The sequence below is a fragment of the Sinocyclocheilus grahami genome, unplaced genomic scaffold (genome assembly GCF_001515645.1).
Source record: "Sinocyclocheilus grahami isolate Dianchi unplaced genomic scaffold, SAMN03320097.WGS_v1.1 scaffold221.1, whole genome shotgun sequence".
Taxonomy (NCBI): Eukaryota; Metazoa; Chordata; class Actinopteri; order Cypriniformes; family Cyprinidae; genus Sinocyclocheilus; species Sinocyclocheilus grahami.
The window spans coordinates 1,348,631-1,362,817 of record NW_015505400.1 but is presented as its reverse complement, the minus strand read 5'-3'; the positions used below and the strand labels follow the sequence as shown (position 1 = coordinate 1,362,817).

The following is a 14,187-nucleotide window of genomic DNA, read 5'->3' as shown; positions in this document are numbered from 1 at the left end:
TGTGAGAATTTTGCAAAAAATTATACTTTTCTGCTTCCACTTTAATAATAGTTAAAGTTTATTCTTTTTTTTGTTTGTTTGGTAACCCATAACCCATTTGGTTACAGTAAGGTTTCATTTTAACGGATGTTAATGCATTAACTAACAATAAGCAGTACATTTGTTACAGTATTTATAAAGCTTTTTAAATTTTAGTTAATAAAAAAATACAACTGTTTAATGTTAATTCATGTTTATATTACCATTAAGTAATGTTAAAAATGTTAATTCATGTTCATATTTCCATTACGTAATATTAACATTATTTATACAACTTTTATTAATTATTAAATTATTTATACAACTTTTGCTTTTAGTATTAGTAAATGTTGAAAGTAATATTTACTAGGATTAATAAATGCTTTATTAATGTATATATGTTTATGTATTTTTCATTGTTAGTTCATGTTAACTAATGTAGTTAACCAATGATAACAAATGGAACCTTACAGTAAAGTTTTTTTTCTTTTTTAAATATGTCTATTTAATGTTATATATTATATTTTAATTGCAATATACAGTAGTGTTTAAATATATCTATATATATATATACAATTAAATTTTATTAACTTGTATTTATTTTTTATTTATTAATTTATTTTGTGGATTTAATTTTTGGGTGAACTATCTCTTTAAAAGGACACTCTTAAAGACTCATGTACTCATCATAGCTATTTCTATGTAATGAAGCAAAGTAAAATGTTACTACAGGTGCTTTAAATCATGCAGTTCCAATGGTGACGGTTTGCGTCTGTCTCGTAACTGTTCAGGAAATGCATTTACCTGCTGATTTTGACTTGATCTCTTTCCGGTAATTGGCACATATCCTGTTGTAATGGGTGCAGATGTGGTGTAAACACCAGGCAGCAAGTTGATTAGCATTATGGAACTGTCATCAAAACAAGAGAATAAAAAACAAGACGTTAACGTTTGTATGTATTTAGTCTAAATACTGGAATATGATCACAGTAAACAAAGGCTGTCATCTTGTATTCTGAAACGATATATTGTATTTTACTATGAATTCTCACAGCTACTGTCAAAACTTTGAAGGTTACTGTACAGTAGGCTCAAAGGAAGATGAAATGGAACCAACATATTGTGACTTGTAACACTTCAAACAAAACTGCAATAGGTTTATTGTAAGTAGCTTTGTATGAAAGCATCAGATAAGTTGCATATTGTAATTACAGTCATACAGAATGCCAGATATTTACAGATATTACTGTTTAATATCTGCTGTATTATTCATCTGTAAAATCATGGTTGATTTTATTGTAGAGACACTGGATGTTTACAGGAAACATCCTGTGTTTTGAATGCTGTTAAATTACAGTTTAAATAATTGAACCTGGTTCTGTTTGTTTACAGTACTCTATTTGCAACTAATGTTGCCAGTCATTTCTTTAATTGTATGTGTAATATATATATATATATATATATATATATATATATATTTACTAGGGCTAGGAAAAATACACACACACACACACACACACACACACAGACAAAACATTTTCTTGAGATTATTTATCTGTTTAATATGGAATGATGAACGCTTTAAAAATAATTATCGCAACTATTTCAATATCTATTTTTACTTCATGTAAATATTGTTAGAATATATTTCATTTATACTGATTCAAATTCATTCAATTTCTTTATCTCACCAGGTTAAAAACTGGAGTATGACCAGCATTAACTTATTTTGTAGATTATTCCAAGCAAATGAAGCATTATAATGAGCTCTGCTAGGACCCGAGGAACATTAAGATATAACAGGTCATTTGAATGAAGATTATAACATGCATTTGTATTGTATTGTATTTGTTATTTAGAGTGTAGAGATATGTACGATCAAATGTTTTATCACTAGGGTCGATTAATCGCCACTCACCACATCAAACCTATGTGATTAATTAGCACTAACATTTACATTACAATATAATCACTAATATTTACATTTATACATTTAGCTGACACTTTTATCCACTGTCAATTATCCATTTTAATAACAAAAGATCGATTTACCTGAGCAAGCTCTAGATAGGTGAGTACCTCTCCATCGATATCCTGTCCATCTTTAGATGCTTTTAAGAACTCGCTCACAGCGTATTGCTCTGAGGAGAGAAAACCTCTGTTAAACAGAAGGCACATTTAGATGAGCGGGGAAAAATGGTGTAGAAACAGTTTTCACTCATTTTCAGAAATTGCTAGTAAATTTCACAAATAATTATGAAGAAACAGCAAGTAACACCAAATTAAAGGGTTAGTTCACCCAAAAATGAAAATTCTGTCGTTAATTACTCACCCTCGTGTCGTTCCAAACCCGTAAGACCTTCGTTCATCTTCAGAACACAATTTAAGATATTTTTGATGAAATCTGAGGGCTTCTCTGACCCTCCCATAGACAGCAAGGTAACTACCACGTTCAAGGTCCAGAAAAGTACCAAGATGGTCGACAAAGTAGTCCGTGTGACATCAGTGGTTCAACTGTAAAGTTACGAAGCTATGAGAATACTTTTTTGCACAAAGAAAACAAAAATAACGACTTTATTCCGCATTTTCGACTCAACTGCGTCACTTTGGATGCGCGTTCACAACAGTATCATGACGCGAGGGTGTGGCTTTACAGTTGAACCACTGACTACTTTGTCGATCATCTTGGTACTTTTCTGGACCTTGAACGTGGTAGTTACCTTGCTGTCTATGGGAGGGTCAGAGAGCCCTCATATTACATAAAAAATATCTTAAATTGTGTTCCGAAGATGAACGAAGGTCTTACGGGGTTTCGAACAACACGAGGGCGAGTAATTAATGACAGAATTTTAATTTTTTGGGTGAACTAACCATTTAAACATGACATTTTGAAGTAGAAAGACGCTTTACAGTTGAACCACTGACTACTTTGTCGATCATCTTGGTACTTTTCTGGACCTTGAACGTGGTAGTTACCTTGCTGTCTATGGGAGGGTCAGAGAGCCCTCATATTACATTAAAAATATCTTAAATTGTGTTCCGAAGATGTCATGTTTAGATGTCAAGCTTTGTCGATCATCTTGGTACTTTTCTGGACCTTGAACGTGGTAGTTACCTTGCTGTCTATGGGAGGGTCAGAGAGCCCTCATATTACATAAAAAATATCTTAAATTGTGTTCCGAAGATGAACGAAGGTCTTACGGGGTTTCGAACAACACGAGGGCGAGTAATTAATGACAGAATTTTAATTTTTTGGGTGAACTAACCATTTAAACATGACATTTTGAAGTAGAAAGACTGAAATAGTATGTTCTTGTAAAAAAAATACTCTAATAATCTTGTTTAATTTACTTCAAACCTAAAAAAAATGGTGCATTTTGTGTGCAAGGGTATTTTAAGCAAATCTATTTACACAGTATGATATTTCATGATGCTTTAGTACTCATGCAGACTGTAAATAAACTGACTCACAAAAAAAGAAAATCTTTTTTCCTCAGGGACGGTGCAGGCTACGCAAAACCGGAGGTAAATAGCTGCATCTGGAGTCACAGATAAATTTCAGCCTGTCACCACCACGTCATTAGATGACGTCCGCCGGACAGATTGTAGTGTGTACCACACAAAGCTCCGCGGAGATGTTCTCTTTTATTTGGCACCTTGACATCGCTCGTTGCTAAGCAACACAGAATAAAAGGGCTAAAAGGCCTGTTTGCTTTAGATCCGAGGTGGCCGAACAGCTCAGCCCTGTGCTTGAGGAACGTGTGTGTTGTTTTGTGTGTCATTCAGAGCGTGTGGCGGAGCGTTGGCAGAGAGCTCACCTGTCAGGGCGATGAGCCGTGGAAGGCACAGTCTGTTGGCCAGGGCGATTAGCTCCATTGGGTCCAGGTCTGCCATGGGCGACAGCTGATTGGTGTAGAGATACTCCAGCACTGCCTGCATACATACCCTGTTGGTGTTGGGGAATGAGACCTGGTAACACACATGTACGTGCGTCATTATTCTTCAAACAATCAATTTCTTCAATTCCATCTGGTTCTGTCAGCGTCAGCGTGAAATAGTTTACAATCAATTTCCTTCTGAAATGTGAGAATAATTCTGAGGGAAATAGGAAATCGGTGGGATAAAATGTAGAGCAAGACTTGATTTTATCCTCTGGGAATTGATTTCGTGGGCATCTGGAGAGGTTGAAAAATAAGAGGACTTTCGGTTAAGAAGTAGCGCAAGTTATACATTGCATTGATACGTTGATACGTTATACGTTGATTTTGACAAAGTTACCGGATGAAACTTATTTTTTTCCCTTGGTAAGCATATAATATAATACACACATTAACGGTCAAAAGTCAAAAGATAATTTTTTTTAATCCTCTTCAAGGCTGCATTTATTTGATTAAAATACAGAAAAACACAAAGTAACAATAAAGACATTTATAATGTAGTAAAAGATTTGTATTTCAAATAAATTCATAAAAGAATCCGGAAAAAAATATCATGGTTTCCACATAAGCAGCATTTGCGGTTTTCAACATTTATAATAATAAGAACCATTATTAATAATTGAGCACCAAATCAGCATATTAAAATGATTTCTGAATGATCACGTGACCTTGAAGACTGGAGTAATGATGCTGAAAATTCGGCTTTGCCATCACAAGAATAAATCAAATTTTAAAATATATTTAATACATTTTAAATTATAATGATATTTCACAATATAACTGTTTTTTCTGAATTTTCAATCAAATAAATGCAGCCTTGGTGAACTTGGTGACTTCTTTCAAAATCATAAAATCATAATTCTGAACTTTTAGTTTTTACCAATGGTGTATATAATAATGTTATTTTATTCCTGAAATTGTTTTAATAAAAAATTGCACATACAGACCTTTTTGTTCAGGAATAACATGCACAGATGAATGAATACTTAAGTTAAGTAATGTGTATTAAAATGTAAACAGGACCCTTTTTAATTTCATGTTGATTTTCATAGGATTTATACATGATTAAGAAGTGTAAAACTCTAGTTATTTTTTGATAGATTTTAATTCAACCATTAAAAAGTATTGTGTATTTAACAGACTCTGGTCAGCTCTCTATGAAACTGATGGCCGGCTCACCAGCAGTCCAGCATTACTAAGCACATTTGGGCAGAACACGCAGATAGATGCTGCTACGTAACTCATTACATAATACTCTTCAAGGGCAAGCACATTGCTGTGTTTTGCCGGGGTAGTCTAACCACTCCAAAAGAGAGGCATGCTCTCACTGATTTCAGCAAGCACTGTGGAGTGTGGACTTAAGTCTGAAAGTAGGACGCTGTCTAAAATATAGCTGTGCCAATTGTTACACTTTCATGAAATGTCAGAGCAGTAAGGCAAAAAAAAAAACCACTGAGTCCCTTGTGCAAAGATTAGCTGTAGAGGAAAACAGATCACTGTCTCTGAATGACGTCTGCTTTTCCTCCTTAGGGAGGAAACTCAGTCTGCTTTATTCCACCTGTTAAGGAAGAAATTAATGAACAGCGCCACAGATGAAAGCATCTATTTGGACAGTGGAAACAGGATTAAGTGTGCACGTGGCAGCAGTGAAATGAGCAAAAAGCATAATGTTTGCTTCAAACAGCAGGAAGTACCTGTATCGATTGTGCAACTCAGCTCATTAATTATGGATTATGCATGTAAATGGCTATAAATGGAAAAATATATGAAGCTAACTGTACTATAAGGTTATCATTAATAAAAATGATTACAAAGACAAAAACTAGACAAAAAATATGTTTTTAAATATTGTAAAAAAAAAAACTGTAATACTTAAAAAAACAACAATATAAATGTGCACTAAAATATATACAAAAACTCCATAAATCTCAAAATAGGGAAAATGACTTTCGGAAACTAGATCTAATACTGAAACAAAATTTCCAAAGAAAAAAAGAAAGAAAAAAAAGTCCTGAATAAACAATTACTACAGCTAAACTGAAATTGAAAATCAATGCAGAACAAAATACAAATGAATGACATTTTCAAAAATGTAATAACCCTGCTATATTGTGAATAAAATGTCTTGTAAGACAAACATCATGCACTCCAAAAAGGTCATGAGAGCTGACGGATCATTCATCACTGCAGAAAAACGTCACTTATAGAGACACATGGACTAGACTATTTTAGTTATTCAAGAATTTGATGCAATTTGTTGGCAAGCCAGTGTCTGTAAAATGTGCCAGTGCGCATCTATTTGAGTATGTAAGCGCATGTAAATGTCTGTGCGGTGTGACCTTGTACCATCTGCTTGAGAACTGGCAGACTCATTAATGCTTAAGACAAAATAAAGTTGTTCTGTAGACTTGTCAGTGCCCTAACTGGAGCTCATCAAACATTGTTTTCACACTCACCTCGTCATTTGCACTCTCCATGAAAGAGCCCCCAAATAAGGCAGCCATCCAGTCACAGCTAGAGATCAGCAGTGGTTTGTGGGCATTAATGGTGCCATCATCCAACCTGAACACCACATCTGCAAAGAGAGTCCAAAACTGCATTTTACAAAGATATCAGTTATTGCATGTTTCAACTAGCATGAGCATATTTCAGATGTTGCAGCAAATACTTTTAAATCATTTTAAAGAGACTGTGCTTCTTTCTTATTCGAAGATAAAATAAACACATCTGGGTTCCTCAATACCTGTGAAGTTATTCTTGGTGAGACACTCTTTGATTCGGTTGGCCTTTCTCACATGGAACGCTTTTGTGATCTCTTGATTCATGAAGCCCTCATTGTTCATGATGTTCTCCACCATCATCCTAAGATCAAACACTTCTAGGATCTCTGCAATCTGGGCGATCTTCATCAGGTCCTTCTCCTCCTCATCCAGCTCACCAGTGTAGAGGAAACGTAGGACAGCGCTGAACGGTCCATGGTGAATGGAATGATCCATCTTGACGATAGTCATAAAAGCTGGCGCACCCGTGACCGGATTGATCACGTTCTCCTTGTGGATGCTATGGAAGGCCTTGCTCCAAGAGGCCAGGGACAGCTTGGTGCGCCAGTGCATTCCACTGAAACTCTTCATCTTGAGGGTTCCGTCACTCTTGGATGCCCTGAGCGAGCAAGGCGAAAGATTGGGGAGAACCATGATGTCCTCTTCCGTGTCCAGGCTTAGGGTGCGCATCAGTTGATCCCGCCCGTGACGCTCAGTTACCACCAAGCACTGGGACTCATCGGAGAAGTCCATCTGAAAGAGGTCGAAGAATTTGGAGGCCGAGGTAGACAGGTAGATCCTGTGGGCAAACAATTGGATGTGTTCTTGAATAACAAACATAACATCAACGCACAGGGGGCTCTCAAGAAGCTGCCTCGGGCCATCCCGGTTTTTGGTTGGGCACTCTGGAATCTTAATAAGTGGTGGAGGGGCTTTGGGTGGCAAAAATGGTGCCTGCAACAGTGGCTTTTGGACCTTCCTCAAGTGGGACTTCCAGAATTGTAGGTGGCGTCTGGAGATGAGGGCAGCTCGGATTGCATTATCAAAGATATCCTTGATGCCAAACTGGTCGAAAACACTTGTCTCATAGTATGGGATGCCAAGCTCTTTGGCGACCTCCCTTCCACTCTCTGGAGGCAAAATATCTCCTGGTTTAATGGGTCTGTGAGAGACAAATAAATACAATCAAATCTTGTGTTACTATAACAGCACACCTAGTAAGAGGATTACCTCTGGGAGATGAATTTTAAAGGAATATCCAAGTTCCAACTTTTTGGGCTTTAGTTACCAGTACCTTGATAATGGTCGCCTAGCTCGATTGACTGCCTCCAGGTCAGCGTAGCGCAAGTCCAGCTGGCAACCGACCAAGATGACAGGTGTGCGTGGACAGAAGTGCTTGATCTCGAGGTACCACATGGTTTTAACATGGTGTAGGGAGTTGGGATTGGCGATGGAAAAGCAGAGAACCACGACGTCAGACCTTCGAGAGTGAAAGTTGAGAAGTAAATCGAGTAACTGACCAATGAAAACTCATCTTTTTAACAACACAGGGCAAGACACCATGTAACATGCATGCTAACGGGATTTTAAATGATTGTCAAATGGTGCCAAGTGGTATTCATAGCAACACGACAGTTCTTGAGTGTTTGGTGGACATGCAAAACCTGCAATCTCAATGCCAACCTGACACTGGCCCATTGACAACACGCAAAAAGATTGCCTTTGATTTACACACGTCTGATGCCAGAGACCACAAACTCCTTCGGAAATGCTTTTTGTTGTTGTTGTTTTTTGGCTGCCTCTGCGAGGACTAGAACAAACATGATCAACAAAACAGATGAAACAAAAGCACAAAGAAGATGACATGCAGACATTCTGGTGCACTGCTGGCATACCTTCCTGTAGCAAGATTAGTACAAAGTCTATCCTGGGGAGGGGGGGCAACACCTGTCACCACACAAGTAAGTGAATAATGTACGATCACCCGTTTGCCATGGTCCACAAAAGGAATCGTGCATTTCTTGTTGACTGGGCAAGCAAAGGTCTCAGCTACCACACCACACAGTTGGCAATGCAGATAATTATGGAGATGCTAGCAGGCTTGAGGACTTACAGTGTCTCTCTTAGGTTTCACAGGCTTGCATAAAGATCATAGGAGCCCTAAAAACAAAAAGAGGCACAGAACAAAGCTACATAATAATTTGCCTTTGTAGTCAAAAACAGTTCAGGGAAATCTGTCTGAAGAAGAACAACATTAATGCCAGAGTCTATAATGACAATATAAGTCCAATGGGACAGTAAACCAGAGTCTGATATCAAGCAGCTTTTGAAGTTAAAGATATCTGAATGCTTTGATATGGTACTGCATGGTCCCAGTGATTGCTAGGCTAAAGCCTATCCTGTCCTCTATAATGGTTTTCTGAAAACTAAACTAATCTATGGTCAAAATGGGGCTCTTGGCAGATCACCCTAGCGCTCTAGAGAAAAGCCTGTTTGATGTTAAGCCAGAATCAATGCACTTCTGGTAAAACATGTAGCATTTATTTGGGCTAAAGAATCTATTGGAGAGCCGGTGTGGTTGCAATTGCCCTCTCAATAACTCGACATTACCTCCCCCAACCTGAATAAATGAGAGCAAATTAGCATATGAGCAGCAATTATCTTCAATAACCTTACATCAATCCAGGGAGTACAACACTCAACACGTCATTAATTAGCAATCAAATAAAACACATTATCAGAAGGAGTCATTTGTAAAATTGCTACATCCATGCAAAATCTTGGTCTCCTTTAGGTAAACTCAGACTCACATAGACTTATTGCGGTAAAGTTGCATTTTCCCACCGTCAACAATGTCAGCTAATTTATATATATTATGTTATTGATACGACGATATTAAATACTCCAACCTGCCCACCCCTACTCTTAGCCTATGCTCATAAAGCAGAACACACACTTCTTATCTCTTCTATTTGGTAAGTACAGGTTCAGAGAGGTGCAGAACCTTGGAATCTCGTTCCTGTAAAATTATAGGTTACTCCTAAGGACAACAGAGTATGCCAGTCACACATCGAAGCCCTGAGAAAGATGCCTAGCGAACATCTAGGGGTTATGATTTGAGTACGAGACAAGCTTTATGACTCCAGACCTCAGTGCCCTGGTTTTATTTTTAGAACGCAATAAAGCAGGGAGGACAAAAAATATAATTCTATTGAACATGACTGGCCCAAAATCAGGGAGCAAGGCATACTCTCCAGACAACAAGTCAAGTGTATCTGATTGAAATAGTCTAGTGTATCTGGATTGGGATTGGTCTAGTGCTAAATCACAAAATATTCTCTCTCTGGTAGGGTCTTTAGGTTCCCCTTCAGACTGTCAGAGGGAAGAATTAGGTCATACTTATGCTGCTGAACTCCATCTGTTAAACAACTCCAAAAGGACATAAGAACTGAACACTGCAAGAACATAATTTCTTCTAACAGGGATTCTTTGAGTGTTTCATTCCCCTCCCTAGCTTCTTTTCGAGTTCCCTGGAAGAAAGTCCTATGGGTTTGGAATGGCAAGAGGGTGAATTAATAATAACATTTTCATTTTGGGGGGAACTATGCTTTTAAGCTTGCCCCACTATTACACAGAAAGTGCAAATCAAACAGAATTTATTTGTACCTCCCGTAGGCGAAGCGTCTGTCTTTGTGATGGTCTCCAAAGGTGTCCCATAGCCGGAGGGACACACTTACGTCATCCACAACGTCTCTGGAACGTTCTAAGACCTGTGAGGAGTCATAGCATTAATTCGGCTTTTAAAGTAGCACCCCTGCCCCAGAGCAAAGAACACCACAGGCGTATTTGATCTTTTTCTTTAATCTGTTTTCCTTCCGCCGGCTGAAACTTAAATGAATCCTGACGGAAACAAATCTGGGTATCATGCTCTCATTATTTCCAGCCATAGGCCTGACGTAATGCCATGATAACGGCAAGATAAATTAAATTGAGAAAAGATGTACCTCTTGACAGACTCTGTACTGGTCGATGGCCCAGACGGTGGGTACATGGGTGGCCAACAGTTGGTACTGGGTCAGGGTAGTGTTGCAGGCCCGGGCACAAATAAGGCGAGTCTTCCCCACGGCATTGTCTCCAACAACAACACACTTGATGGTCTCTACATTGGGTCTTTCGTAGTCCATATTCAACTTGAGTACCCTATGACAAGAGGAATTATTGTACAAGAATTCATAGCGCCGCACATACATACTGACCAAAGGAGGAATTTCATTTCAGATCTATTAAATCAGAAGCTGCACAGAGCGCTGACCTTGCCGTGGGTCAATGAAACCTCCATATAATACAGGACTTCTTATTTTCACATTCCTAAAATAGTTGCCCTATATTATAGCCACATCTTGTTCCTGCTGAGCTGGACAAAACCCAACCCATATGAATTTCTTGTCAGATGCAGTGTGTCATTTCATTACATAATACAATATTAAATTACTGATATGGTATTTAATCACTCCAATTAGTGAAACAACTGGAGAGACTCCAATAAAGGGCATTATGCAAAATGCAGCAGTTTTCATCTCTAGTTTTCACCTTCACACCTTACTTCTTCCACTGGATCTTTTATTAAAGGTGAGGTGACATTGTCATTGTCTGAAAAATCAACTGAGACTTTATTTTCTAAACCTCAAAAATCAATCTCAACGTCATGTTAATCAGCATATGTCAGCTATATGTAAACTTGTGAATTAAACACTGGATAAGGCATCCATTCATGGACCTCTATTCATAGCATATCTAGGGACTCCATGACCAACACACAGTCTTATCCACTCATCTTTTATGTTGAAATCTCTTTACATACAGATTGCGGACAGATTATTTGGTTTTCGTCAGGGTCTGTTACAATTTAACTTTAAGTCTAGGACTCTTTAATCAAATAATAAATTTTTAGCTGGAATAAGTTCAAATACTGAGCAAAACAAAAAAAAATATTTAAATGTCGGAAATGTAACGCCCCATACCATAATCTCAGCTTTCAAAGTAAATATCAAGACAGTTAATAATGTCGTTAGTTTTACCATCAGTTCAAGCCCGAGAGGGCAACAGAGTCGCGTGACAGACACAGTGATGATGCAGTACACAAGCCGCGGTTAAGACAGCTGACGTGCTATGATTTCTGACAGGCAGTTCACTCTCCTGTGATGTGACCCTGTTCCCCTCACACCCACACACACACACACACGACGCGTTACTCTGCGCTGCGCAAAACTCCGCGTTTGAACAGTCAATAGCAAATACTTAAACTAATAACAAAACATTCTTACAGTCGCTGATTCAGAAGCGTCAGATTGTCATAGCAAAGTCGGAATTTTCCCTTTTTTTTTTTTTAGAAATAGCCTTTGTGCACAGCCAGCCTTGTACTCTTCTAGGTTCAAAAAACTGTCGTCCATAAAATTCAAACATCTGGGTTGTGCTGTTCTGTTGTAAATAAATCTTAACCAATGAGTCCTAAATGCATCTACTTCCGGAAGGCCAAATAAAGTACTTTTGTTTTCGCACTGAAACACACAGCGTCTCCCTGACATGGCTGCATCAACACTAACTGCTGTTCCTGAAACCACGCCTTCTTTCTTTGCGTGCACATTTGGGGCGGCATTATGCTAATATTTCCACATAGTGACGTAGACATGTGGGGGCGTGTTAGAACGAGCCGTTTTAGATAGGCGTGGCTGACTCTGAACTTTTATAAAGAATATCTCTTTGGATTTTCAACTTTAGTCTTTGCAACTTTACAGATCTTCTTTATGCACCAAGAGCTTGTAACACTCCAAAGAAAAAAGGAAAACTAGAAATCGCATCATATGACCCTTTAAATGCTTTATTAAAGTCAAAATGGTGCCAGGTTAAGTGCCCCTTTTCCAACCACATCCAATTACAGACGAAGCCAAGTTGAAACAAAGTTGAAAATCAAGTAGAAATGGACAAGGTAAATGGACGGTAAGAAAAAAACGATATGTCACAACATAATGATTTTTTTTTTATTTAGAGCACATAAATGTGGAGTGTCTGTTGCATCGAAGTTTGAACTTGCAGCACAGTCATACTAAAAAAAAGCACCCCAGAATCAGAGATATGACAGTGCATAAATTATAATGTAAATATACAACATTTATGCACACAGTAAAAAATGGATGCATGCAGGTGCCTTTGCAAGGCATCATTTCCATCACATCTGACCCTTAAGAATTATTACCTTAGGTTGACTCTTTATTAATATTATTATTAATGTGAATAAAACCAGTTAATTATGTATACTACCACAAGAAGTAGGCTACGTATGCTCATATTCTGCAAAATGCAAACAACAAGGTATGTAGTAGTTTTTACCACAGCTGTAATGCATTGAGAATGACATTACTCCTTAAAATGTGATTTTGGGAAATCATTTCATAATAAATATATATATTATATAAAAACGATACATCGTTGTATCTTTTTAAGAAGTTGATCAACTCTCCTACAAGGGTGCATGCCACCCTGCAAACAAAAGCCATCACACAGTGGACGCAAGCATACGTACCGTGTCTTTGTGATGCGTGTGTTTATTGCTGTCAGAAGTCAGTTCAGTATACAGTGACTGCAGCTCGCTGATGTTATGAAGAACAAACGCTCGTTGCTAGCTGGGCGAATGCTGCAAAACCATCTCCTAACCGCCACTACGTTCCCGTCTGTGAGCAAAGAAAAAAAAGTGAATTCCTATATATTTGCAAGCGTACAGACTGATAAGCATGCGGGGATAGTGCGTCCTTCCCGATCGCGAGACTCTTTGAAAGAATCATCATCTGTCGCGAGTCAGATGCGGCTTCCATTGTGACGTCATAGTGCCGGTGCTATAAATAGCGAGCGCGTACGATTTCATTCAGGAAAACAAGGTGCCTCATATGTGCTGTGAGCCAAAGAAGAGCATCGTCGGGAAACGCGGTCATGTAAAATAAGAAACGTCTTAAAGGTGTCTTGAAATGTAATTACTCTTTTGACTTGACATGTGACTGCATAAGTGTCAGTCAGTGTCACTGTCAAGGCTGGCAGCCATTTAGAATCTGGATTAATCTAATTCTGTTTAACGAGACATTATGCTGTAAATCTCCTCAGGTTATGAAATGAATTTATTTGACAAGCGCAGGCAGTTGCGCACACATCTTTTCCTTACACCTTTATTAGATGCTAAATGACTGCCATCTCTGTGGTCTACATCATTTTAATCCAAATAAGTAGATTACCATCCACTCATTTCCGATTTTATCTTTTGCATATATTGGATGAGCCAAAAACCTGAATGGTTTCATAACAGTGTATAGTCCCAGTATACACATCAAAATAGCCTGGACCTGTGAATCCAATAAAAGAACAGACTGTCCTAATTCTAGCAATTTCCTAGTTTTTACTTGCTTGGAGAAACACAGCTCAAATTATGAATGAAACCAGGGCGGCGGAGCCAGACACACATCAAGAGACACTTCAGGGCCCTGTCTCTTTCCTATAAACCCAGAGGATGTTTTTGAATCATGCATGAAGTGTGTGATGTAGATATATTTATAACTGCTAGGAGCCTGATCCCTTGGTTTGCTGGAGGCAGTAAATGAATGAATGCAAAGTTGAGTGGGACGCATTCTATAAACAGGATTATTTAG

General features: G+C 38.1%; 1 protein-coding gene across 1 annotated transcript; it reads right to left on the bottom strand.

Moving 5' to 3' along the window:
• Nucleotides 1–785: 785 nt before the first annotated feature.
• LOC107596573 (rho-related BTB domain-containing protein 1-like) lies at nt 786–13,313 on the bottom strand. The gene is made up of 9 exons (XM_016287329.1): nt 13,077–13,313; nt 10,501–10,696; nt 10,163–10,266; nt 7,791–7,976; nt 6,700–7,658; nt 6,413–6,531; nt 3,837–3,987; nt 2,071–2,159; nt 786–928 (listed from the first exon to the last, which is right to left on the bottom strand). The coding sequence occupies exons 2-9, from the start codon at nt 10,678–10,680 to the stop codon at nt 806–808; spliced, it is 1,911 nt and encodes a 636-aa protein (XP_016142815.1). The 5' UTR covers nt 10,681–10,696; nt 13,077–13,313; the 3' UTR covers nt 786–805.
• Between the last annotated feature and the right edge of the window lie 874 nt (nt 13,314–14,187).

Bases quoted from the DNA above. Each gene is read 5' to 3' on its own strand.
- LOC107596573 (XM_016287329.1), bottom strand. From the start codon at position 10,680: ATGGACTACGAAAGACCCAATGTAGAGACCATCAAGTGTGTTGTTGTT. The intron at 7,977-10,162 runs GTACAAATAAAT...TCACTCTCGAAG, and splicing joins AGACGCTTCGCCTACGGGAG to GTCTGACGTCGTGGTTCTCT. The intron at 929-2,070 runs GTAAATCGATCT...TTTTGATGACAG, and splicing joins CCTATCTAGAGCTTGCTCAG to TTCCATAATGCTAATCAACT.